Source organism: Theropithecus gelada, chromosome 2 (assembly GCF_003255815.1).
Source record: "Theropithecus gelada isolate Dixy chromosome 2, Tgel_1.0, whole genome shotgun sequence".
Lineage (NCBI taxonomy): Eukaryota > Metazoa > Chordata > Mammalia > Primates > Cercopithecidae > Theropithecus > Theropithecus gelada.
Genome location: NC_037669.1, coordinates 162377644 through 162403837, shown reverse-complemented (window position 1 = coordinate 162403837; position 26194 = coordinate 162377644). Strand labels below are relative to the sequence as shown.

General features: G+C 36.0%; 1 protein-coding gene across 12 annotated transcripts in view; it reads left to right on the top strand.

Annotated features, from left to right (window-relative positions):
• Window positions 1–26194, top strand: part of ANKRD28 (ankyrin repeat domain 28) — a 196861-nt gene that overhangs the window by 66596 nt on the left and 104071 nt on the right. For 2 of the 12 annotated variants that reach the window (XM_025375734.1, XM_025375732.1), the window contains exon 3: window positions 9250–9470. The exons of the other annotated variants lie outside the window; for them this stretch is intronic. In XM_025375734.1, the coding sequence (XP_025231519.1) occupies window positions 9250–9282 (33 nt within the window). In that variant the 3' untranslated portion in view covers window positions 9283–9470. Of the gene's footprint in view, window positions 1–9249; window positions 9471–26194 lie in introns of those variants that run through there. 12 annotated transcript variants of the gene reach the window in all.

Sequence of the window (26194 nt, the reverse complement as noted above, 5' to 3'; positions counted from 1 at the left end):
CATGTATATGTAGTAAGTTGCAGAAATCATGATACTTCACCATTAAATACTTAACTGTGCATTTCAAATGAGGATTCTTTTAAGTGTATATCTAAATATAAGATCAGATTTGCTTTTTGTAAATAATCATGGTGAGTGTTTTATAATGATGGTTGATTAATTTTTGTTAGATTAGGTTTTCGGTAAAGTCATTGTTCGAAAAGTTTTCAGACTTAAAGATACAGTAGTATATTCACTGCTGACATGATGGACAGTTTTAGAAAGAGTGGATATACGGATAATTTTCTCTCTGTATGTTTTTTCAGTGGCCAGTATGTAGTTTACTAAATTGTAGCTGAAAGTACATTATGTACTCTTAACAAAATTACATCCACTAATGTATATCTTTTTACCAGAAACAAATGTACCCGAGTTATGGAGGGAGTGAAAAGTCATATGATTCACAAAGTCGCTGTGGCAACACCAAAACAGATGACCTAGAAATGATTGGGGTTTTAAGAAAGCACCCGTTGCAAGCTCATTTTTAACTCTCATCTTTCCTCCTTTTTTTTTTCTTAATACAATACTGCTGTGACCACTTAGGTAGATACAAAAAGGTTTTAGCTTATTTTTAAAATAATGGATTATCTGAATAGATTTGAGGCATTGGCTAAAACTGTTGTTAATTTTAACATTGGGTAATGAACAGAATGCTGTCATTATATATTTTTTAAAGCTTTTTCTAAGTGAATTGACTTCAAGTTTATATTTAGTTGGAAACATGCACCTAATTCAGGACATATGTATGTATGTATGTATTTAGAGACAGAGTCTGGCTCTGTTGCCCAGCTGGAGTGCAGTGGCATGATAGCTCACTGCAACCTCTAGGTTCAAGCGATTCTCCTGCCTCGGCCTCCCGAGTGGCTGGGACTACAGGCACCTGCCACCACGCCCAACTAATTTTTGTGTTTTGAGTAGAGACAGAGTTTCATTCACCATGTTGGCCAGGCTGGTCTCAAACTCCTGATCTCAGGTGATCCGCCCGCCTTGGCCTCCCAAAGTGCTGGGATTATAGGCGTGAGGCACTGCGCCTGGCCATGGTTTGTTTTAAATGGAGTGTCTGGTCACTTTACCCAGGGTATACTGAAGAGTGTGCATTTCTAAGAAAATAGCTAAAGGGGTATATAGATGCACGAAAAGGTGGAAAACATGTTTTCTGTTCCATTTAACTCCTAAGGTTTTCTTGTTGTTTTGGTTTTATTTTAATAGTACTGACAAATACTACCTTGATTAGAAAGTTTGAGCTGTAATTCCATTTACCAGAGCCAATTTCTCCATCATAACAAAGTTTATTACAGCTAACATTACTTTTATGTTATATTTAATTAATTTATCCTAAATTAAAAAAATATTCAGAGTCGTTGAGAGCATCAGCTCATTCATCAGTAGTCCTTTCTTGAGAGTGACTCTGACATTGTCTTCAGTGATACAGAGGTTTTTGACAACAACTTTTATGATTGCCTTTAGGCCTTTTCTCTCATGACCATTTCTTAGTAGTTGAGAGTGTTGCCTTAAAGTCAAGATTTATTAACTTTTTGGCCGTTATTTGAATTTAAGATGGTAAATATCTTATGATTTTGTTTGATAAGGAATCATATGGGGTTTTAAAAGGCAGTGGGTGTTAAATGTCCTTTTAATTGGTAATAAAATATTTTTAAGCTTTATGTCAGTGTGACTATGGTATTTTTCCAAAGTAAATTTATTTAAATAAGTATTTGGAGAATAACACTGGACTTTTTGAAACTCAAGTTTCTCTTAAGTTTTTTGAAGCTGTTTTTATACATTTTTAGAATGGATATAAGTTCAGATTTATTTTTCTACCATTAAATAGTCATTGTATAATTTTAGATTAGTTTCTTCAGTCACACCCTGAAATTTTGAATTTTGTAGACCACTAAACAGCACCTTTCTTAGTAACACACCAAATAGATTTTTCTTTTTATTTTAGTGGGTTTTAAAAAAAATTTGTGGTTACATAGTAGAAGTCTATATTTATGGGGTACATGGGATGTTTTGGTACAGGCATATAATGTGAAATAATCGTATCATGAAGAATGAGGTATTCATCCCCTCAAGCATTTATCCTTTGATTTACAAACATTCCAATTACATTATTTAAGTTATTTTAAAATATACAATTAAGTTATTATTGACTCTAGTCACCCTATTGTGCTATCAAATAGTAGGTCTTATTCATTCTGGTTTTTTTGTACCCATTAACCATCCCCACCTCCCACTTAACCCCCCACTACTCTTCCCAGCCTCTGGTAACCATCCTTATGCTATATCCGTGAGTTCAATTGATTTGATGTTCAGATCCCACAAATAAGTGAGAACATGTGATGTTTGTTTTTCTGTGCCTGCCTTATTTCGGTTAACATAATGATCTCCAATTCTATCCATGTTGTTGCAAATGACTAGGTCTCTTTTTTTATGGCTGACCAGTACTCCATTGTGTATGTACCACATTTTCATTATCCATTCATCTGTTAATGGACACTTAGATTGCCTCCAAATTGTTAGCTATTGTAAACAGTGCTGCAACAGGAGTGCAGATATCTCTTTGATATTCTGATATCCTTTATTTTGGATATATACACAGCAGTGGGATTGCTGGATCATATGGTAGCTCTGTGTTTAGTGTTTTGGGGGACCTCCAAACCGTTCTCCATGGTGGTTGTACATTCCCACAAATGGTGTAAAGGGTTCCCTTTTCTTCACATCCTCACACTGCCTGACTCTTGGATAAAAGCCATTTGAACTGGGACAAGATGATATCTCTTTGAGTTTTGCATTTCGCTGATGATAGTCATGTTAAGAACCTTTTTGCCATTTGTGTGTCTTCTTTTGAGAAATGTCTATTCAGATCTTTTGCCCATTTTTTATCAGATTATTGGGTTTTTTCCTGTAGAGTTGTTTGAGCTCCTTATATTCTGGTTATGAATCCCTTGTCAGAGGGGTAGTTTGCAAATATTTTCTCCCATTCTGTGGGTTGTCTCTTCACTTTGTTGATTACTTCCTTTGCTGTGCAGAAGGTTTTTAACTTGATGTGATCCCATTTGTCCATTTTTGCTTTGGTTGCCTGTGCCTGTGGTCTGTTGCTCAGGAAATCTTTGCCCAGACTAATGTCCTGGAGATTTTCCCCACTGTTTTCTTGTATTAGATTCAGTTTGAGGTGTTTAATGCATTTTGATTTGATTTTTGTATATGGCAAGAGATAGGGGTCTAGTTTCATGATTTTGCATGTGATTATCCAGTTTCCCAGCACCATTTATTAAAGAGACTATCCTTTCCCAGTGTATGTTCTTGGCACCTTTGTCAAAAATGAGTTCGCTGTAGGTGTTTGGATTTGGTTTTGGGTTCTCTATTCTGTTCTGTTGGTACATGTGTCTGTTTTTATGACAGTACCATACTGTTTTGGTTACGATAGCTCTGTAGCATAATTTGAAGTTAGATAATGGGAATCCACCAGTTTTGTTCTTTTTGCTTGGAATAGCTTTGGCTATTCTGGGTCTTTTGTGGTTCCATATAAATTTTAGTATTTTTTCTAAAAAAAATATTTTTCTAAAAAAAATGACATTCCTGTGAAGAATGTCATTGGTATTTTGATTGGGATTGCATTGAATCTGTAGATCGCTTTGGGTAGTGTGGACATTTTAACAGTATTGATTCATCCAGTCCGTGAACATGGAATATTTTTCCATTTTTTGGTATCCTCTTCAATTTTCTTCATTCGTGTTTTATTTTTTCCATTATAGAGATCTTTTACTTCTTTGGTTGATTCCAAAGTATTTAATTTTATGTGTGGCTATTGTAAACAGGTTTACTTTTTAACTTCTTTTTCACATTGTTCACTGTTGGCATATAGAAATGCTAGTGATGTTTGTACATTGATTTTGTGTTCTGGAACTTTACTGAATTTATCAGTTCTAGTTTTCTTGTGGAATGTTTAGGTTTTTCCAAATATAAGATTATATCACCAACAAACAGGTATAATTTGACTTCTTCCTTCCCAATTTGTGTGCCCTTTATGTCTTTCTCTTGTCTGATTGCGCTAGATAGGACTTCCAGTACTATGTTGAATAACAGTGGTGACAGTGGGCATCGTTGTTACGTTGCAGGTCTTAGAGGAAAGACTTTCAGTTTTTCCCCATTCAGTATGATACTAGCTGTGGGTCTGTCATTTGTGGCTTTTATTATGTTGAGGTATATTCCTTCCATATCCAGTTTTTTGAGGGTTTTTATCATGAAAGAATGTTGAATTTTTAAATCAAATGTTTTTTCTGCATCAATTGAAATGATCATATGGTTATTCTTTTTTTTCTTTTTTTTTCTTTTTTTTGATATGATGTATCTTGTTAATTGATTGTGTGTTTTGAACCATCCTTGCATCCCAGAGATAAATCCCGCTTGGTCATGATGAATGATCTTTCTAATACATTGTTGAATTCAGTTTGCTGGTATTTTGTTGAGGATTTTTGCATCAATATTCATCAGAGATACTGGCCTGTAGTTTTCTTTTTTTAATGTGTCTTTGTCTGGTTTTGGTATCGGGGTAATACTGGCCTTGAATGAATTTGGAAGTATTCCCTCATCTATTTTTTAGAATATTTTGAGTAGGATTGGTATTACTTTCTTTTTTAAATGTTTGTTAGAATTCAGCAGTAAAGCCATTGTGTCCTGGCCTTTTCTTTACTAGAAGACTTTTTATTACAGCTTTGATCTCATTATTTGTTATTGGTCTGTTCTGGTTTTGGATTTCCTCTTGTTTCAGTCTTGGTAGATTGTGTGTGTCTAGGAATTTGTCCATTTCTTCTACATTTTCCAGTTTATCAGCATATATAGTTGTTGCTTACAGTAACCACTAACAAGCCTTTGGAATTCTGCAAATAAGTCGTAATGTTTCCTTTTTCATTTCTGATTTTATTCAGATCTTCTCTTTTTATCTTAGTCTGGCTAAAGGTTTGTCAATTTTATTTTTTTAAGTCAACTTTTTTTTTCCCTAATAGATTTTTAACAAAACTTTAATTTAAAAAAATTATAGATTCATATTATTTGGTATGACATGAAGTCTTCTATGGTAGAAGTCATGTAACAGTTTCACTAGCAAATACTAGAGTTTTATATTTGGCGGCTTTTGGCCACAGATACTTTTGACTACCTGAATAAATAGAGGTGTTTTGCTTGTTGTAATAATTTAATCTAGAGCATGGTAATTTGGGGTTAAAACAGCAATGTCAGAGCTCTGGGTGAGCTTCTCTGTGAAACTCTTGGCTTTCTTATAATAAAGAGATGACTGCTGCATCATGTACTTATGAGAAACAACCAAAGAGAGTGGAATAGGGACTCTTCTGTACTTTTTTTTTTTTTTTTTTTGAGAAGGAGTCTCGCTCTGTCGCCCAGGCTGGAGTGCAGTGGTCAGATCCCAGCTCACTGTAAGCTCTGCCTCCCAGGTTTACGCCATTCTCCTGCCTCAGCCTCCCGAGTAGCTGGGACTACAGGCACCCGCCACCTCGCTCGGCTATCTTAAAACATCTCTTCCAGAGTCCCCACAAAATTCCTTCCTAAAGTTCCATTGGTTACAAGACTACTCTAAACTTATCACCAGCAAAGCAGTTGAAAGACCTAGATTTTCATATCTTCTTACCCTTATTGGCTATACAAGTTGAGTGAATCCTGTTAACTTCAACCCTCACTTTTCCTTTTTTTTTTTTCTTTTTTCTTTTTTTTGTAAATGTGTAGGGTTACATTAATGATCTTCACAGTCTTTCCCCACTCCAAATTCAGGATACTCTAAAAATTCTAAGTGACTTTCAGTGACCTCTTGCTTTTGCCCAGAAGCTTTCATTTGTGTTTTTAAGATTTTGTGACCAAAATAATAAATGCCTTTCCCTAAGATTTACTAGAACTTAATGCCATGTAGTGGAACCCAAATAAGTTAATCTGAAATATTAATGATACCACATTTTAGAGGAAAACTTTGATTCTTTATAAGAAAATTATTTTCTATACATACAATTTTTTTATTAAGAGTGTTAAAATTGGTGTTAATTGTAGAACTTTACTTTTGAGACAGACATAGGCATAAGCCATTTTATACTACTCAATTTAACTTGTACAACAGTTTTGTAAAATTGACAGGTTAATGTTTCTACTAAAATTCACAAAAATTAACCTTCTGCAAAATCAGTATAGCAGAATGGGAATTTGAACCCGTGTCCAACTTAATAGTAACTGGAGAAATAAAGCATATTGTTGAGAGAGAAATACACATCAATTGTATCTCAAAAAAATGTTTAAAAAATAGGCTGAGGCACTAGCTGAGACCTTTCAGACCAAAGTTACTTCATTTCAGTATGAAATTTAGGACATAATTTATCATATTTTTGCCATACCATATAACTATCAATATCTGTGTAAGTATAAATAATCATCAGCATATTTCTGAGTATGCAAGTATTGACACTTGAGCTTTATAGAAAATGCCAGTATTTACCTTCCACCAATTCATATAAACATATGCACTAAAATTGCTTTAAACACTGAACCTAGAGGAAAGGTAGTCTGTGAAGATAATAATATATTTAATAACAGATAATAAATTTAAAATTTTTTGCTTGTCCATTGAAGTAGAATTTTTGTTAACTTGATGAAAAGATCCCATTTATTACCAATGAACAGGATTAATAATAACCCAAATGCCCTCTAAGAGGGAAAGTTCTGCTAGTTAAATAAATTATGCTATGAAATACAGTTATAAAGAATGAAGAAAGTCTCTATAGACTAATATGGACTGACTCCTAAAATACATTGGGAATGAAAAAGGAAAATCAGAACTCACATATAACATGCTTACTAAAAATAAATACCTGAGTGGAATACAAATTTCTGTATTTTGAACCTGTATTTTGAAACTGCTGGTTCCAGTGGATAATACCGTCTTTGTTTCAGGACCACCGTAGTAATCATTTAGTCATAGTGACATAGGACATATACTTGGTTATGGATCTTGGGAGAAACCTCAACATTGATGAAGAAAATTTACAAATTTGAAACTGGAATCTAGAGGCACTGGCTACACAGAGCCGGAGGGAGGTGTCATTTCTCTCCTGGGAGAAAGCTGAGTTGGTTCTTCTCTCATGCCTGCCCCCACCTTCACTCCATGTTCCATACAAGCCAGCCGAAAGCTGGGTAGATACACCTGAGATGGGGATCGAGGGTTGTGGGCTCCAACACTAGTTACTGTGAATAGCTATAAGAAAAGACTATGGTTTTAGGACAGAGGGTGCTTTTTTTTTCTCTTGTGTAAATGTCTAGTGGTGGAATGGTTGAATATACATGCTTAATTTTTTAAGAAACTGACCAACTGTTTACCAAACTGTTTGTATTATTTTACATTCTCACCAGCAGGATATGAGAATCCTAAATTTTCCACATTCTCACAAATATTTGGTCTTTTAAAATCTTAAACATTTTAGTAATAGTAATATCTCAATTTGGTCTAAATTTGTATTTCTATAATAATGAATGATGTTGAGCATCTTTTCATGATCTTGTCAGTCCATATATCTTTAGTGAAATGTCTTTTCAAATGTTCTTGCAAGTTTTTAAATTGGATTGTTTTCTTACTCTTGAGTTTTCAGAGTTCTTTTATATGTTCTGGAAACAAGTCCTCGATCTTTGGCTGTGTTTTCATTCTCTTAAGAGTGTTTTTCAAAAGCTCAAGTTTTATTTTGATGACATCCACATTTATCAATTTATTATATTATGGACCTTGGTTTTGGTGTTGTATCTTAAAGAAAAAAAAAACTGTCCTATTGTTATTTTGTTTTGCTCATATCTTCCAGAAGTTTTATAGTTTTAACTTTCACATTTATCAACAAATTCACTGAAAAGGATTTTCTTTCAAAAAGGAAAGAGGCTTTATGCCAGCTAACAGTTTGTACACCAGGAAAATGCAGCCTTCTGTACAAAACAAAGGTGTGTTCTAAGAGAACCAAGAGAAAGTTTGTCTTTGATGGCAAAAGTTCTCGCCCAGGTTCCCATTCTGATCTGCTTGTGCAAATGAGGGATACAAACTTACTTAGTTCTGATTGTTTGAAACTTGTTGAGTTCTGATGGTTCGGCACGGATCACAGTCTGTTGATTGATCTGTTGATTGATTCAGGTATCATGCACAGAACAGACAACTATGAAAGTCCCAAAGTTTAGTGAGTATGACATTTTCCCCTGAACACTCAGTATGTGTGTAACCTCTAATTACCAAATGGTTGCTTGACTTTGTTTGAAATTTAGTTCCACTTAGCCACTCAGGATTCATCTTGAAGGATTGGCTCTTTCAGAGTTTGCACATTTAAATGTGCTGTCTATTTTGACTTAATATTTGTGTATGTTGCAAAGTATATGACAAAGTTTATTAATTTCTCTCACCATTATTTTGTGATTTCATTATAAATGTCTTTTGTCAAGATTTATCTGTATTTTATAATTTTTTATCCTAATGTAAATGGTGTTTTATTTAATTTTAAAATAGCCTAATTATTCTCTACTACGGAAACAAGTTTCTCCTGAGTACTCTACTCCATGCTGCAGGAATTACTAGTTTTCCCTAACTGGCTAGTTGGAACAGAACACTCTGTTCTCTGCAATCCGTCGTTCTCATTGGAGGTGATATCATTCCTAATTGAGAGAAAATAGATTCTTTGTGGGTATGTATGTATATGAAAAATCTTACATATTCCGATGATTTGTGGTCCTCTAAAAGGCCAAAGTGCGTAACTTAGAAATACAGTGGTATTGAAATTTCATGGGACACGATTAGGAAAAACTGTCAGAAAAGGGTAGTAAGGGAAAAAAGGTTGAAAAACACTGCTGTTTCTTTCACCAGCTTCAGGTAGTATTCTTACACTCCTTTCTCACTCAGTGCTCAGTTGAGTACTCAAAGGGAGATTCTGCAGATCTTTGGGAGTCTCTCCATGTAATTCTTTCTCCTCTCTTGCTTTATCCTGAGAATTCCAGCCCCTTTGTTCACTCCATACTGTCTCCTAAACTCACAGGGAATTAAAAACAGCAACAACAACAACAACAACAACAAAACTTTGTATACAGCGTTAAGAATTTTATTGATTGAAGCAACTGACATTCCACTGAATGTTTTCAGACTTACACATTACATATTTTGTGGAATGGTAATTTTCTTTTGTATTCCAGCAGTATTTTTGGAATAGAAACTGTAAACATTAGCCTACCAAACAGTTGGATTGCATTTGATGATTAAAATTGTCCAGTCATAGATGGCATCACCTCTACTTTTTATTATTAATACTAGTTTTAATTGACAAATGATAATTGTGTATATTTGTAGAGTACAATGTAATATTTTGGTGTATGTATACAATGTGGGATGATTAAATCAAGCTAATATATCCATCACCTCACTTACTGTTTGTGATTTTTTTTTTCCTTCACCTTTTTGTTCCATCCAGGCCTGCCCACAATGAGGGCAGATCTTCCCCACTGAGTCCACTGACTCACATGCCAGTCTCCTCCAGAAACATCCTCATGGATTTCTACAGAAATAATGCCATACCAGCTATCTAAGTATCCTTTAATTCAGTCAAATGGACACCTAAAATTAATCATGACAGGTCCTTTATCTCTTTTAATCAGGTTGTTTTCTTGCTTTTGAGTTGAGTTTATTATATACTTTGAATATAAATTCTTTCTCAAATATATGGTTCGCTAATATATATATGTGATTTTTTTTTCTGTGCAAAAGTTTTTTCATTTAATGCAGTCCAATTTGCCAGTTTTTGTTTTTGTTGCTTGTGCTTTCAAGTCATATCCAAAAAAATATTGCCCAGACCATTGTTGTGGTGCTTCCCCCCTTGTTTGTAGTTTTATAATTTCAGGTCTTATATTTAAGTCTTTAATGTATATTTAGCTGATTTTTGTATATGGTATGAGATAAGACTGCAGTTTCATTCTTCTGCATGTGGATATCCAGTTTTCCTAACATCTTTTATTGAAGAGGCTGTTCTTTCTACATTGTGTGTTCTTGGCACCTTTGTCAAAAATCAAGTGACCATAAATGAGTGGATTTATTTCTGGGCTTTCTATCCTGTTCCATTGGTCACTCTGTCTGTTTTTATGCCAATACTGTGCTGTCTTTATTACAGTAGCTTTATAATATATTTTGAAATCAGTGATGTGATGCCTCCAGCTTTGTTCTTTTCACTGGTTATTGTTTTTAGCCATTCGTGGTCTTTTATTTTTTCATATGAATTTAAGGGTTGTTTTTTCTATTTTCTGTGAAAAATTACATTGGAATTTTGATAAGGATTGCACTGAATTTGTGTATTGCTTTGGGTAATATGGACATTTTAACAATACTAATTTTTTAGTTCATGAACACAGTATATTTTCTCATTTATTTGTGTTTTCTTCAATTTTTTTCATTAATGTTTTATAGTTTTTAGTATACAGATCTTTTACCTGTTTGGTTAAATTTTCACCTAAATATTTTACTTTTTTTGGTTGTTGCTATTATAAATAGGATTGTTTTCTTCATTTCCTATTTAGATAGTTTGTTGTTAGTATATACAAAGGCTAGTGATTTTTTTTGATGTGGATTTTGTATCTTGCAACTTAATTCATTTGTCAGTTTCAGTCGTTTTTTGGTGTGGCTTTAGGGATTTCTCTGTGTAAGATCTTGTCTGCAAATACAATTTCATTTCCTTCTTTCTTATTAGGATGCCTTTTACTTCTTTCTCTTGCCTAATTGTTCTGGCTAGGACTTGCAGCACTATGGTGGATAGGAGTGGTGAGGGTGGGCAGCATTCTTGTCCCTCATCTTAGAAGAAAGCTTTCAACTTTGTACTGTGAAGTGTGATGTTAGCTGTGGGCCTGCCATTTTTGGCCTTTACAGGACCTGTTATTGATGTGTAATTTTAGTGTTTTACTATGCTATAAAAAGCAAGTAAGCCTTATAAGTATCTGATTACTGCTAAATTTGTAGAATGGAATACGTTCAGTACTTAGAGTAGGATGCTGTCTGTTTTTATGTATTATTATAGAGCAATGTCTAGATTACAACATGAATTAATAACTAGATTGTAAAATACCTGCAGGGAATTTGTCCTGGGGCAAGAACTGTGCCTTCCATATTGTAGATAGTCAGCACTGGAAAGGGATCTTAAAGATTAAGTAGTTAATCAGCTCTGTTACAGATGAGGCAAAACGAAGGCCCTTGGAATTATTTGATTTGGTCGCTTCCATTTGGTCACTTTCCAAGATCTCAAAGACACTTAAGAACCCAGTTTTCTTTATGTCAATTTTAGTTTTTTGTCCATATTGTCTCCCCTGGCGTGTCACTTCTCAATTCTATCTAGTGGCTTAGCATTAGTAATTTCTTACCTTTTCTCTTCTAGCTATAAGCATGTAAGCTTAGTAAATACTTGCTTGTTTAATTTGATAAAACTTGGTATGTTGGTTTATTCACTTGACTAGTAATATATGCCAGTTACTATGCTGGGTCCTGTGAAGGCAAGTCCAATCATGCATAATTTCTTCTCCCTGCTTTTTAATGTTATTTCCTTATATCAGATTATCAGTTGTACCTGCATTCTCTTCCTCTTCCTTTGCCTCATCTTAAGCTTATGTTTATTCTTCAGGCTGCAGTTTATGGTAGGCAGACTTTTAAGATGGTCCCCTGTATGATTTCTGGTATTGTAAGCATGATAGGGTATTGTATTAGTTTGTTCTCCCACTGCTATGAAGAAATACCCAAGACTGGGTAATTTATTAAAAAAGAGACTTAATTGACCCACAGTTCTGCTTGGCTGCGGGGGCCTCAGGAAACTTACAGTCATGGCAATCATGGCAGAAGGCACCTCTTCACAGGGTGTCAGGAGAGAGAATGATTGCCAGCAGGGCAAATGCCATATACTTATAAAACCGTCAGATCTCCTGAGACTCACTCATTATCATGAGAATAGCATAGGGGAGACTGCCCCCCATGATTCAGTTACCTCCACGTAGTCCCATCCTTGACACGTAGGGATTATTACAATTTAAGATGAGATTTGGGCGGGGACACAGAGCCAAAGCATATCAGGTCTCGTTCCTGCTTAGTTTATGTCATCTGGCAGAGCATAAAGCTGACTCTAGGTAAGTAAGGTTATCTAGATGGGTCTGCCCTAATCACATGAACTCTAAATCTGGGTCTAGAGTTAAGAACAAAGGGAGTAGGAGATTAGAAATATGAGAGGGATTTGATGTGAAGGATATTCTCTGTTACTGACTTTGAAGATGGAGGGAGCCATATGGTGAGAACTCAGACATTCTCTGCTACTGGAGGGTGACCTCTGGCTGACAACCGGGAAAGGAAAATGGAGGTCTTACAAGGACAAAGAACTGACTATTGCCTGAATGAGCCAAAAAACAGATTTTTTTTTCCTTTTAGTCAGACCTCCAGGTGAGAACACAGCCCATCAACACCTTGATTTCAACTTTGTGTAACCCTCAGCAGAGAACCCAGTCACACCATGCCTGAATTACTGCCCTTAAAACTGTGAACTAAAAGATGATTTGTTTTAAGCTGTTGGACTTTTAGTAATTTGTTATGCAGCAATAGAAAATTAATATCATACATAAGTATATTTTTCTGGAACTGCTTTGCTGGTCTCCCAGCTGGTATTACATCAGCCTAATAGGTGTCCATAGCACTCTGAACTTCTCCCTTGTAACAGTCATCATATTAATTGACTTGTTTCACGTTCAGTGGCTCTAACTCTGGAGATAGGAATCTTGTTTGACTTATTCCCTGTTTTTATACTCAGAGTATGATAAATAGTAGCTATTTAATAAGTGTTAGAAGCGAATGAATATAAACAAGACATAGCCCCTGACTTTAGCAAGTTTATAATCTAAAGGTATTTGATTATATTATGTATGGGTATTGAGAGGGGTAGGGCGGAGAGGGGGTGTGTGTGTGTGTGTTTATACTTTGGTTTTGGTGATGGGAGTAGTCAGCTGTCCAGGTTGCCCCTCTGAAGTCAATGCTCTGACAGACCATAAACAGAAAACTGCAAATGATAACAAACTTATTATTTCATAAGAGAATACTGCCATTCTCCATATTTCGGGTACACATGTGTTTTGTTTCACTCTTTCTGTTTCACGTTTATTGAAAGAAGCCTGTTTAGCTTAATTGTACTTGGGCAGCTGACACTTGACTAGCTCAAAAAATAATAAACTCATCATTTAGAACACATGTGTCTCTGTATATGAGAAATAACAGTTACAAATACTGTAGGTCAAAGTTTCATCATTGGTTTGGAAGATAAATATGTACAGTGAGGGTTTGGGGTTTTATTTGCACAGAAACTAGATTACTTCCCCCCCGCCCCACCTCAAGATTGCGTTGCACAGATCTCTGGTAATAAAATTTCTGCTTTTATTCCTGATTCCATGTGGAACCAAATTGGTGCTTAGGGAGGGGACATGAGTATATAAAGGATAAGTAGTTTTTTCAGTTTTAGGTGACTTTTTTTCAGTTTTAGGTGACTTTTTTTCATTTTGAGCATTAGTTCAGGAGAACAAAACTTCCTAAAGCAACAAGAGAAACTACTGTTCTTAGGCTGGAAATATTTCAGAGCCTTTCTTCTGTCAATTCTTTGATATATTTTACCTCTTAATTCAGACGTGTTTTAATTGATATGTTGGAAGAATGGGTACACTTTCATAACCAACTCTTTCCTCCTCCTTTTAACCTTTTTAAAATTAGGAAATATAATAAACTTAAATTATATAAAACAAATGTACAATTTAATGAATATGTAAATGTAACCACGCCCCAGATCAGAAAACATCGTTAGCACCTCAGAAGTGCTCTTGTTGGTGACCACTTTATGATCAAAACTTTCCACCCCACCCCTCAGTGTAACCAGTAAATTTCTATAATAGTCTCTTTTGGTTTTCTTTATAATTTTGCCACCTACTTATTCTTCCCTAAGCAATACAATTTAGTTTTGCATATTTTGAATCAAATAGATATACAGTATATATTCTTCGAGTCTGTGTTCTTTTGTGCAACGCTATTTTGTTTTAAAAATTTACCTAATTCCACTGAATGCATCCAACACAGTTTATCCATTCTGCTATTGATGTGTAATTGGGTTGTTTCACATTTTGTTTCTATTTTGAACGATGCAACTATTTGTAAACATGTCTTCTGATACACATAAGCATGCATTTCTATAATATAAATACTTGGCTATACATATATTCAGCTTTACTTGATAATGTGATATTAAACAACTTAAACTTCCATGAGCACTGTGTGAGAATTTTTACTGGTCCACATCTTTGGACCACATTCTTGGTTTTCGAAGTATGTAGTGTATGATATGGTAAAGTGTTTATTTGGACATGGTCCAGTTTCCTAGCATATAGCTTCTAAAAAACCCTTGGAATGTCTGGGGTGATAAGTGTCTTTTTTATGGTTATGAGGCCCCTCAGCTTCAAGATGAGGGTTTGTCACCTGAAAGACCAACGCATGATTAGAGGGCTTTAACTTTTCAAACCCCCCATCCCCCAATCTCTGGAGAAAGAAGAGGGACTGCATGTTGAGTTGGCTACCAGTAGCCATTTGTTTGATCATGCTTATGTAATGAATCCTCTATAAAAGCCCAAAAGGACGGGGTTCAGGGATTTTCCAGTAGCTGAACATGTGGCAGTTCCTGGAGGGTGGTGCACCCAGGGAGGGAATGGAAGTTGCACATGCTTCCATGGAAGATGCGTGCCTTATACGTCTCTTTCATCTGGCTGTTCGTCTGTACCCTTTTTTGTGTTATTAATAAATCAGTAAATATAAATAAAGTGTTCCCAGAGTTATTCGAGGTCCTCTAGCAAACTAATCAAACCTGAGAAGGAGATAGTAGGCACCTCAATTTGTAGCCAGTTGGTGAGAAGTATAGGTGAAAACCTACTAGTAGGGACTGGCATCTGAAGTAAGGGGCAGTCTTTTGGGACTGAGCACTCTCTTTGAGATCTGATGCTGTCTTCAGGTAGATAGTGTCAGGATTGAATGGAATTAGAGTACACCCAGCTGGTGTCCTCCGGGGAATTGCTTTGTTGCGTGAGGAAACAGCCTCCACACATCAAGTACTGGTTTTGTATAGAGTGATGTGTGAGTTGAAGGGAAAAACTGATTTTTCCTCCTACATAGTTGTATGTTGTTATTTTAGCTTGCTTTTTTATGACAGTTTCAGGCACATTTTATATGTTAATTAGACATGCATATAGCCAGTCTCTTTTATGAAGTACCTGTTAAATCTCCTGGGCCGGGCACGGTGGCTCACGCCTGTAATCCCAACACTTTGGGAGGCCAAGGTGTGTGGGTCATTTGAGGTCAGGAGTTCAAGACCAGCCTGGTCAACATGGTGAAACACTATCTCTACTAAAAATACAAAAATTAGCCAGACATGGTGGTGGGCATCTGTAGTCCCAGCTAGTCGGGAGGCTGAGGCAGGAGAATCGCTTGAACCCTGGAGGTGGAGGTTACAGTGAGCTGAGATTATGCCACTGCACTCCAGCCTAGGTGACAGAGTAAGACTTTGTCTGAAAAATAAATAAATACATACATAAATAAATCTCCTGCCTATTTTTGAGTTGTCTCTTTGCAGCAAGTCTTTTTATATTCTGGATATATAATTTGCAGCAAGTCTTTTTATATTCTGGATATGAGCCCTTTTTGACCTCCATGTGTTACAGATATCTTCTCCCATTCCAGTTTGTCTTTTCAAAATTCTTTATCGTGTCATTAAACATGAGGTCTTAATTTTTTATGCCTTGTTTTTCAGTTTTTAAAAAATAGTTAATGCTTTTGATGTCTTGTTTCAGAAGTCTTTTCCTAACTTGAGTTGTAAAGATAATATTCCATATTTATATATGAGTGCTTTTAACATTTTGCTGTTTACATTTAGTTTTATAATATATTTGCAGTTAAATTTTACATATAATGAGAGGTAGTGGTTTGGGTTTGGTTTTTGTTTTCGTTCTTTTCCAAATAGGTACCACATTGTCCCAGCATAATTTAAATGCCCATATTTTGTTGGGTGGTTTTCTTATTTTTGAGTTTTAAGAGTTCTTTATATATTCTGAATTCAAGTTCTCTGTCAGATCTGTGATTTGCAAGCATTTTCTCCCAATGCATGCTTTGTCTTTTTATCCTCTTAACTGTGTCTTTCTCAGTACAAGTAAAGTCTCATTTTGATGAAGTTTAATTCATTAACTTCATGGATTTTGCTTTTGGTATTGGATCTAAGAGCTCTTTATGCAACCCACGGTTTTCTCCTAAGTGTAATAATTTTAGATTTGGGAAATAGGTCTATGATTCCTTTTAAGTTAACATTTGCTTTAGGTGTTAGGTATAGATGGAGGTTAGTTTTTTGTCATGTGGTTATCCAGGACCGTTTGTTGAAAATATTATACATTGACTTGCCTTTGTCAAAAATCAATCATATTTGTGTGGGTTTATTTCGAGACATAAATTTTAGCTTTTTAATGTCTACAAGAAATCCCGTGAGGATTTTTATTGTGATTGCATTGAATCTATAGATCAAATTGAGGAAAATGGGCATTTTAGCAATAGTGAGTCTTCCAATTCATGTACATGGCATCTCTCATCATTTACTTAGGTGTTTGATTTTTTGGGGGGTGTTTTGTAGTTTTCAGCATACAAATCTTGCAATTTTTTTTTCTTTTTTGACATGGAGTCTTACTCTGTTACCCAGGCAGGAGTGCAGTCTTGGCTCATTGCAACCTCCATCTCCTGGGTTCAAGCAATTCTCCTGCCTCAGCCTCTCAAGTAGCTGGGATTACAGGCGCACACCACCACATGCAGCTAATTTTTGTATTTTTAGTAGAGGCAGGGTTTCGCCATGTTGGCCAGGCTGGTCTTGAATTCTTAACCTCAGGTGATCTGCCCACCTTAGCCTCCCATAGTACTGGGTTTATAGGAGTGAGCCACTGCATCTGGCCCAAATCTTACAAATCTTTATTAGATTTATACTTAAGCATTTATTTTCCTTCTCTTTTTATCTTTTGATACTATTGTAAATGATACCTTTTTTTAGTATAACTTTCACTTATTAATTGCTAGTAAGAAATATAGTTGGTTTTGTATATTGACCTTGCATTCAACAACTTTTCTAAACTTAGTCTAGGATTTTTTTTTTTTTTTAAGATTCCTTGGGATTTTCTTTATAAATAATATGCCATCTATGACTAAATATACTTTTCTTTCTTTTTTCTCAATTGATAAGTTTTTTTGCTTTTCCTTATTTTACTGACAAGTACTTGAGTAGGAGCGGTGAGAGTAGACATTTTGGCCTCATTCCTATCTCAGAAAAAAAGCATTTACTCTCACCATTAAATTACCTGTCATCTGTAGATTTTTGTAAATACGCTTTATTGGGTTAAGAAAATTCCCCTCTAAGTTTGCTGAGAGTTTTAAAAATTATAAGCTAGCCGTGTGTGGTGGTGTGCGCCTGTAATCCCAGCTACTCAGGATGCTGAGACAGGAGAGTCGCTTGGACCTGGAAGGTGGAGGTTGCAGTGAGCCGAGATCGCGCCACTGCACTCTAGCCTGGGCAACAGAGGGAGACTCTGTCTCAAAAAAATAAATAAATAAATAAGGATCATGAGTAGATATTGGGTTTTGGTAAATGTGATGATTATATGACCTTTCTTTTTATTAGTCTGCTAATGTGTTGAATTTACTCCATTTGGTTCTAGTTGAATAAGACTTGTGATCCCAGAATAAACCCCAGTTGGTCGTGATGTAGTACCCTTTTCATATATTGCTGAATGCAGTTTGCTGATATTTAGTTGAAGATATTTACATCTGTGTTGATGGGGGATATTCATCTCTGTTTTGGTTTTTGTTTGTGTTTTCGTAATATCTTTGTCTGGTTTTGGTATCAGGATAATAATGTTGGCTTCAATATCTTTTTATGTTTTGGGGATTTTATTGATAATCCCCTCTTAGTTTTGATACAGATTATGTTTTCCTTTGATCATTCTGACTAGAAGATTACTAATTATATTTATCTTTTCAAAGAATCAGCTTTTGAGTTCACTAATATTCTGTTTTTGTTTTGCTTTCATCTTTATCATTTTCATCCTGCTTTTTTTTTTGCGGGTTATTTTGCCCTTTTTTTCTAGTTTAAGTGAAAGCTTAAATTAGTGAGACCTTTTCTGATACAAACATTTAATACATAAATTGCTCTCTATTGCTTTAACTTTATCCCCAAAATTTTAATGTGTTGTATTCATTTTCATTCCATTCAAAATATTTTTCTAATGTTCTTGGAGCCTTCCTCTTTACATGAGTTATTTCGAATTCGTTTTCTACATTTATTCTACTTTACTACTGAAATATTCTTTGAATCCCAAATACTTGGCACTTTTCAAATTGTCAGGTTATCTTTCTGTTATTTATTTCCAATTTAATTTTGTTATGGCCAAGGAACATACTTTGTATGATTTTGATTTATTTTAATGTGTTAAGGTTTGGTTTTGGCTCAGAATATGGTTTATCTTAATGTTTCAAGTGCTCTTGAAAATAAATGATATCGTTTGGATGTTTGTCCCCTCCAAATCTCTTGTTGAAATGTGATCTTCAATCTTGGAGGTGGAGTCTAATGGGAAGTGTTTGGATCATGGGGGCAGATCCTTTATAAATGGGTTGGTGCCTTCCCAGCAGTAAATGTGAGTTCTAGCTCTCCTACTTCATGCAACAGCTGGTTGTTTAAAGAGCTTGGCACCGCTCTTCTCTCTCGATACCTCTTTTCACCTTGTGACACCCCTGCTTTCCTTTCGCCTTTTGCCACCATTGTAAGCTTCCTGAGGCCCTCACCAGAAGCAGATGCTGGTGCCATCCCCTTTTTTTTTTTTTTTTTTTTTTTTTGGAGACAGAGTTTCGATCTGTCACCCAGGCTGGAGTGCAGTGGCGGGATCTTGGCTCACTGCAACCTCTACCTCCCGGGTTCAAGTGATTCTGCTGCCTCAGCCTCCTGAGTAGCTGGGATTACAGGTGCCCACCACCATGCCTGGCTGATTTTTGTATTTTTAGTAGAGATGTTGTTTCACCATGTTGGCCAGGCTGGTCTCCAACTCCTGTCCTCAGGTGATCCGCCTGCCTGGGTTTCCCACAGTGCTGGGATTACAGGCACAAGCCGCTGTGCCTGGCCTGGTGCCATGCTTCTTACACAGCCTGTAGAACCATAAGCCAAATAAACCTCTTTTCTTTGTAGATTCACCCACCCTCAGATATTCCTTTGTAGCAATGCAAAGCAGACTGATCCAATGTTCATCATTTTGTTGCATGCTATAAACTGTACAATAATTTTACAAAGTAAATAAGATGTTTTAAGTGCTTTATGCAATGGTTGCACATAATAAAAATCTTCAGGTTTACTCTCCTTTTCTAAGACGCTGTCCGCATTATACATAGTTACTACAGGAACTGCCATGTTAATCATCCCCTACTTTCAGTTAATATAGAAGCATTAAATTTATGAGCAAATTTGGTGAGCACCAAATTAAGCCAGTCAGATATTCTTCTGGGAGATTGAATTAAGAGACTTCTCCTTGGGCTGCTGAAGTTCTAAGAGTAAATGTCAGGTGTTGTGATGGCTTATTCCCTACCATGAAAAAAAGTGTTCTGTGAAGGCAGAAAAATCTGCTCATGTGCAAAGAAGAAACAGAGACAAAAGACAGAGTCCTGAGTATTTCAAGTGTTTTATTTCATTTGTTCTTATGACTTAGCCACATGCCTGCCTTTCCTCAATTTTGGTTGTTCAGTGCTCAATTCCAGTAGATGCTTCAGTGTCCTTCCTGTAAATCAATTTTGCCTAAACTGGTTTAAGTTAGATTTCTGTACCTAGTAATGCTTTCTAATATATATATGTATTCAATAATAGTAATTATTGAGGATGATAATAGAAATGTGTACTATTTATAATTTTTCCTTAAAGTTACATTGCTCTGATAAATGCTAGTGATTTTTCATATAATCTGAAACTTTAAGGTTCCACAGAGGTTTTCAAAGTATGCCCTGGAGGAAAAGGACCATAGCATACATCTTGGAACTGGTTTTAACAGTTATTTTACAGTTGTCTGTCCGAGGTAGTTCTAAAATGTGCTTCATTCTCATACCCAAAATCAATATGGAAGTCTTCTACAACCTATAACACATTAGCATATCATTGAATCATGGCAAGTGTTGTCCACTTAACATAATTTGTTAAATCCTTTCTAGTGCCTATAAGGTACATAACTTTAAGCCAGGTATTATGTGGACATAGACAGTTTGTTTTCTCTAGATACTTTTTACCAAATTTTGAAGCCATGACATAAACCCAAAACTGAGTATTAACAAGAATGCCACCTTATATGGTACAGATAATAATGTTGTAATAGGAGTATAGGATGGATAAATCTCAGTGGACTGACATGGTCCTGAAGACTTTGTGAAAGAAATAGAAACTGAACTGGGCCTTGAAGAGTAGAGGGAATTCGGGTAGTGGAAAGACATTCTGGCCAGAGGGAATGTGTACAGATGAAAATGTGCCATGTATTCTGTGTCTGTTATGGTTCCAGCTATTGGTTAGTAGTTTTTGAATATGAGGTTAAGGAGGCAGAATGGAGGTGATTGGTGATGGTGACAACAGCCAGTAAAGGTGATTGAGCAGAGTTGCAAGTGAGATAGTGAAAGTGAAATTGCTTCCAAGTCTTATCTGCTGGCAGGTAAGCCTGTTGGATCTCCGATGTGGTCTGAGAATAAGATCCTGGAAGGGCGATAGTAAATTTGAAAATGACATTAACTAAAAACACAATGTGAATATTCTCCCAAATAGCTGTAAGAGTACTAAGCATGACTTCTGTACCAGAGTAAGCCAGAATTATCTTGCTTGAAGTAACTGTAGGTATTCACCAATATCTTACAGAGCTATCTATATCCTTAAGACTGAGGTTCACCATGAGGCTTCCCTGAGTGCAGATCTCGAGGACAGCAGGATAATCAAAACTTATTTTATAAAGGCGCAAGAAAAGAGTGGATCTGATGAGTCCTAGCCAGGTCCACCTGAGTTCTGGGGACCATAACCTGAGCATTGATGATATGTAAATATTTATCAGGGAAGTTTTAGTCTGATAGCAATAGGAATGGAAGCAAAAAGCATCATGATAGGGGCAAGAAAGAGAGCGACTATTAGGTGTAAATGGGAAAAATAGAGAAAGGACAGAAGAATACAAAGAAAACTGTGCTGTTGACGAGAAAAAAGTGAAGTCAGACTACAGAATGCTTTGAGGGAGAATGATTAGTTTTAAGTGGACTGTGATCAAGCTGGTAGAGGAATATTATAAATAGAGGCAGCATAATACATTAACAGCATGCACCTCAGAGTCCAGCTATCTGTGCTTGAGTCTGATTCTGCCACTTCCTATGATCTTGAATGAGTTTCTTAAACTTTTCTGTTTTGATTTCCTTATCTGTAAAATAAGGAGATACAGTTGCATACTTAACCCTATTTGGTAAGTGCTTAAAGCAGTCCTAGCAGAAAGTAAGCACTAGGTAAGTGTTAATTGTTTTGTTTGCTGTTACTACTAGTCTCCCTAAGGAGTTATTGCTAGTGTACATGAACATTTTCAAGACCTGGACAAGGGCAGAATTACAGACCTGTATCATTGCTCTAAAGGTTGTGATTGAATCCAACTGAAGTGGATGAATTCTGAGTCACTTTTAAGTATTTTGCCTTGAACAAATATTTGTCTTTAACTTTGTCATTTTTTTCTTTTCACTTCCTTATTATTCTACTTTATATGTTTCCTCTTAGAGCTTGATCTTGAAATCTGCATTAAGGTAAAACTTCCGCTGAAAATGTACAAATGCAGTCTTAGTTCCAGATTTAATTTAAGTCACCTCATGGATCTAACCCTTTGCCTGTCCTGAGCTTGGCATCCCACCATAGATTCTTTTTCTCACAGCCTCCTTTATTCCTGTTATCTAAGCTTTCCTAGTGTGTTTTTTTTTTTTTTTTAGCTTGCTTCTAAGGTTCATTGTAACATAATATATAAACTAAAGAATAATTCAGGGTGCTTCTGAATACTTTTTAAACACTTATTTTGAAGAAATTATAGACACACCAGAAATTGCAGATGGTACAGCACAGCGCAATGTTTCCATCGTGAGATTCCTTCAGTGGTGGTAACTTTTAGTGCATTGTCAAAACCAGGAAATTGATATTTTCACAATACAACTAACTAGACTACAGACCTTAATTTGATTTCAGCAGTTGTTGCAAGCACTCATTTGGGGGAGAGGGGTTGTGTGTGGTGTGTGGTAATTGTGGTGATGGCTTTGTGCATGAATCGGCATTTTAGCACATGTGTAACCACTAGCACATTCAAGATACAGAACCATTCCGTCACCACAGAGAAATTCTCTCATGTTTCGACTACTTGTGTAGCACTTCAGTAATGCACTGTCTCAGCTCATGCCTATGACCCAACCCCAGAGTAATTAACAATCATTGGTCTTATTTAGGCCAGAACTTTTAATGTATTTCACCTTCTGTCTCTCAAGATAATTGCTGTAAGAGCTAAAACTGTTTTTTGTTTTTATTTGGGGAGAGTAAGCAATCACTTTTTGTAGTCCTAATCATATGTATAAAATACCTTTCATAGCACTTATGTAAGAGCTGTAAGAAAAATGTATTTCCTTAAAGGTATATGATTGACAGTCTACTATAAGGACACATGCACACGTATGTTTATTGTAGCACTATTCACAATAGCAAAGACTTGGAAACAATGACAGACTGGATAAAGAAAATGTGGCATGTATACACCATGGAATACTATGCAGCCATAAAAAAGAATGAGTTCATGTCCTTTGCAGGGACATGGCTGAAGTTGGAATCCATCATTCTCAGCAAACTAACACAGGAACAGACAACTGAACACTGCACGTTCTCACTCATAAGTGGGAGATGAACAATGAGAACACATGGACACCGGGAGGGGAACATCACACACCAGAGCCTGTCACAGGGTGGGGGAGCAAGGGAAGGGAGAGCTTTAGGACAAATACTTAATGCGTGCAGGGCTTAAAACCTAGATGATGGGTTGATAGGTGCAGCAAACCACCATGGCACATGTATACCTGTGTAACAAACCTGCACGTTCTGCACATGCATCCCAGAACTTAAAGTAAAACTTTAAAAAAGTATATAAAGTATATGATTGAATGAGTTCAAAAACTTCAGTCTGGTGTGTATTTAATAATTCTATTTGGGATTATTTTGGAATAATACATTGAGATGTAATGGCTTCTAAACTAAACTGACTTAAGAAAAAAAAATTTTAATGGGCACCTAGTACTTACAAAATGCCTGCTTATGGGAAATTATTTTTAGAATTTTTATTACGATGCTTCTCAGTTGATTGAATAAGTTATTTTTAATTTTTTCTGTTTCGTTTTTCTTTGTAAAACATGTACCTGTAGAAGACTACAAATAATGAAAAATAACTCTCTTACACACTCAGACCCTAGTCAACAAACTTATTTCCCCAGGGGTAAGATTACTGTGTTCATTTTTTGAGTATTCTTCCAGAGATATTTCATACATATTCAAGCCTAAGTGTATGTAGAACCTTTTAACTACAGTGGTTCTGAACCTGCATTTTTCGTTTAATGCTGTGCTTTAGAGATTGTTCCATTGATAAGGAACACTGAGGTCTGCTTCTTATTTTACACTGGAAGCACAGTATTTCATTGTGTGGATGTACAACTAGAAGACCTCTCATCTGATATATGGTAGTTGGGAATTCTAAAATGTGATCTCTGAGCATTTCAGTGTGACTGTGTATTTCCAGCCTTTTTTTTTTTAAAAAGTTAGGCCAAGGCTTTTTCATTGGATGTGGAGTCCACTGACAGGTAGGTGTTCAGTGTTCTCTTCCTTGCTCAGACCATACTCAGAGTGCATTATCTGTAACTTCCATTTAGACTTTCTGTAGCTGATGTGAAAAATTAGACCCTTAAGAAATAATCTTAGGGCAAAACCCCTGTTTTTACTGTTTACTGTTTGCCTTAGTGTTTCCAATTATCTCAGCCATACCCAATTCAATAGCACTTGCCTTTTTTCAGTAGTTTGCTTTTATTGATTCTTCAGTTGTGGTAACAAACACAGCTTACCCTTGATAAACATACCCCATCATGGGGGCAGAACTGTATGGGTTTGTTAGTGGTAAACTGCCAGTCAGAATATTTAATGTGCCATAGTCACCTATTAATTTTACTCAGGAAGCCAAGGATATTGGTTAATCATGTGAGTCAGTTAAATAAAGATTAAAAGTTTGTTTGTGTTTTATAATTTTAGGTAACCATTTAGCAGACAGTTAAGTTGTTTCTAGCATTTTGCCTCCTACGGTGATTCAATAAATATACTTAATCATTTATCTGGACACATGTAGGCCTTTTAAAAAAAAAAGTCTTAAAATGGAATTACTGTGTCTAAGGGGATCGTCACTTTTTAATTTTAATACATTTTGCTGAAAGAAATCTGAAATATTTTATTACCTAATTTTCAATGTTTAACTGTAGTAAAATATGATATATAAATTCTTTCTTTCAAAATTAGCCAGTTTTATTTCTCCCTTTTCTTCAAATTGATTTGCAGAGAGGAAAAACTCTGTTCATATGAGTCATAAAACACATTAATGGGATTTGAGAGGCATTGAATCATGGAATTCCAGACATCTCTCACACACGGATGACTCACTTTCTGTGTTGTTGTGCTATGTGTGTGGTGTATCTGGTGCAATAGATGTTTCTCAATTTCACTAAATCTGATCATATTTAAACACTCTAGGAAGATTGCTGTGTTAATGAGTAACATTGAAAAGCCTAGGCAAAGTGTCCTTTCTTTAAAAAATGACGAAATTAGGACTCATCTTTGCATGTATTCTGTTACTATAGTGGTTCTGCCTTAGCTCTTTCAACAATTGTTTGTTGAATAATTTCTGTGCAGAGCATTCTGTTTCCTGGGGTGGTATATATTGGAATAAAAAACAAGGTCTTGTGGTAATTGTGGTGAGAGAAAGAACTCTTAGCTTATTGAACAATTTAACATTGGCACTATATCAACCTCCCTTTGCTGGAACACCTGTTACAAGGACAAAAGCAATATTAAAATTATAAGAAGAAATGTTTAATGAGACCAGTGGTAATTATATGTTACACACATTCCCCCCCGCCCCCCACCAGAGAAGATCTTGCTCTGTTGCCCAGGCTGGAGTGCAGTGGCATGGTCATAGCTCACAGCAGCCTCAAGCTCCTGGACTCAAGCCATCCTCCTACCTCAGCCTGCTGAGTAGCTAGGACTACAGGTGCATGCCACCAACCCAGCTAATTTATTTACTTATTTATTTTTTATAGATATGAGGTCTCACTGTGTTGCCTAGGCTGGTGTAGAACTCCTGGCCTCAAGTGATCCTCCCACCACAGCCTCCCAAATGTTAAGATACCTCTTTATAATAATGTCATATACTACAGCTAAGCCTTTTTTGGATTGCCTGTAGATATTTAATCCCTCTTTTGCCTAGCAAGCAGGTTTTTACTTTAATTCTCAATGGCCCGACTATTTTTTCTTAAAGTAATTAAGGGATTCCTAAACAAGAAAGTTATTACAAAGTGAAGTATAATTTTTCATTTGTTTAAATCTTGAAAACTGTAGTAGTATTCTAATATGGTAAGAGGCCCCCCAAATACAGTACCTACTTTAAATAAGTTTATTTCTCTTAATAGCCTGAAAGTCAGTGGTCCAAGCTGGTAAGGCAACTCCTTTCTGTAGGATTATTTATTCCAGATCTTGTTACTTGACAGAATGCTAGTATATTGGCCTACATTTGCATGGTCAAAGGGGCTCAGTTTCACATGTGCCTTCTAGCCTGTGGGAAGCAGGAAGCAATTAGCCCTGTTCTAGAGTAGTTGTCCTTTTTTATCTCTTGAGACAGAGTCTCGCTCCGTCGCCCAGGCTGGAGTGCAGTGGTGCGATCTCAGCTCACTGCAAGCTCTGCCTTCCAGGTT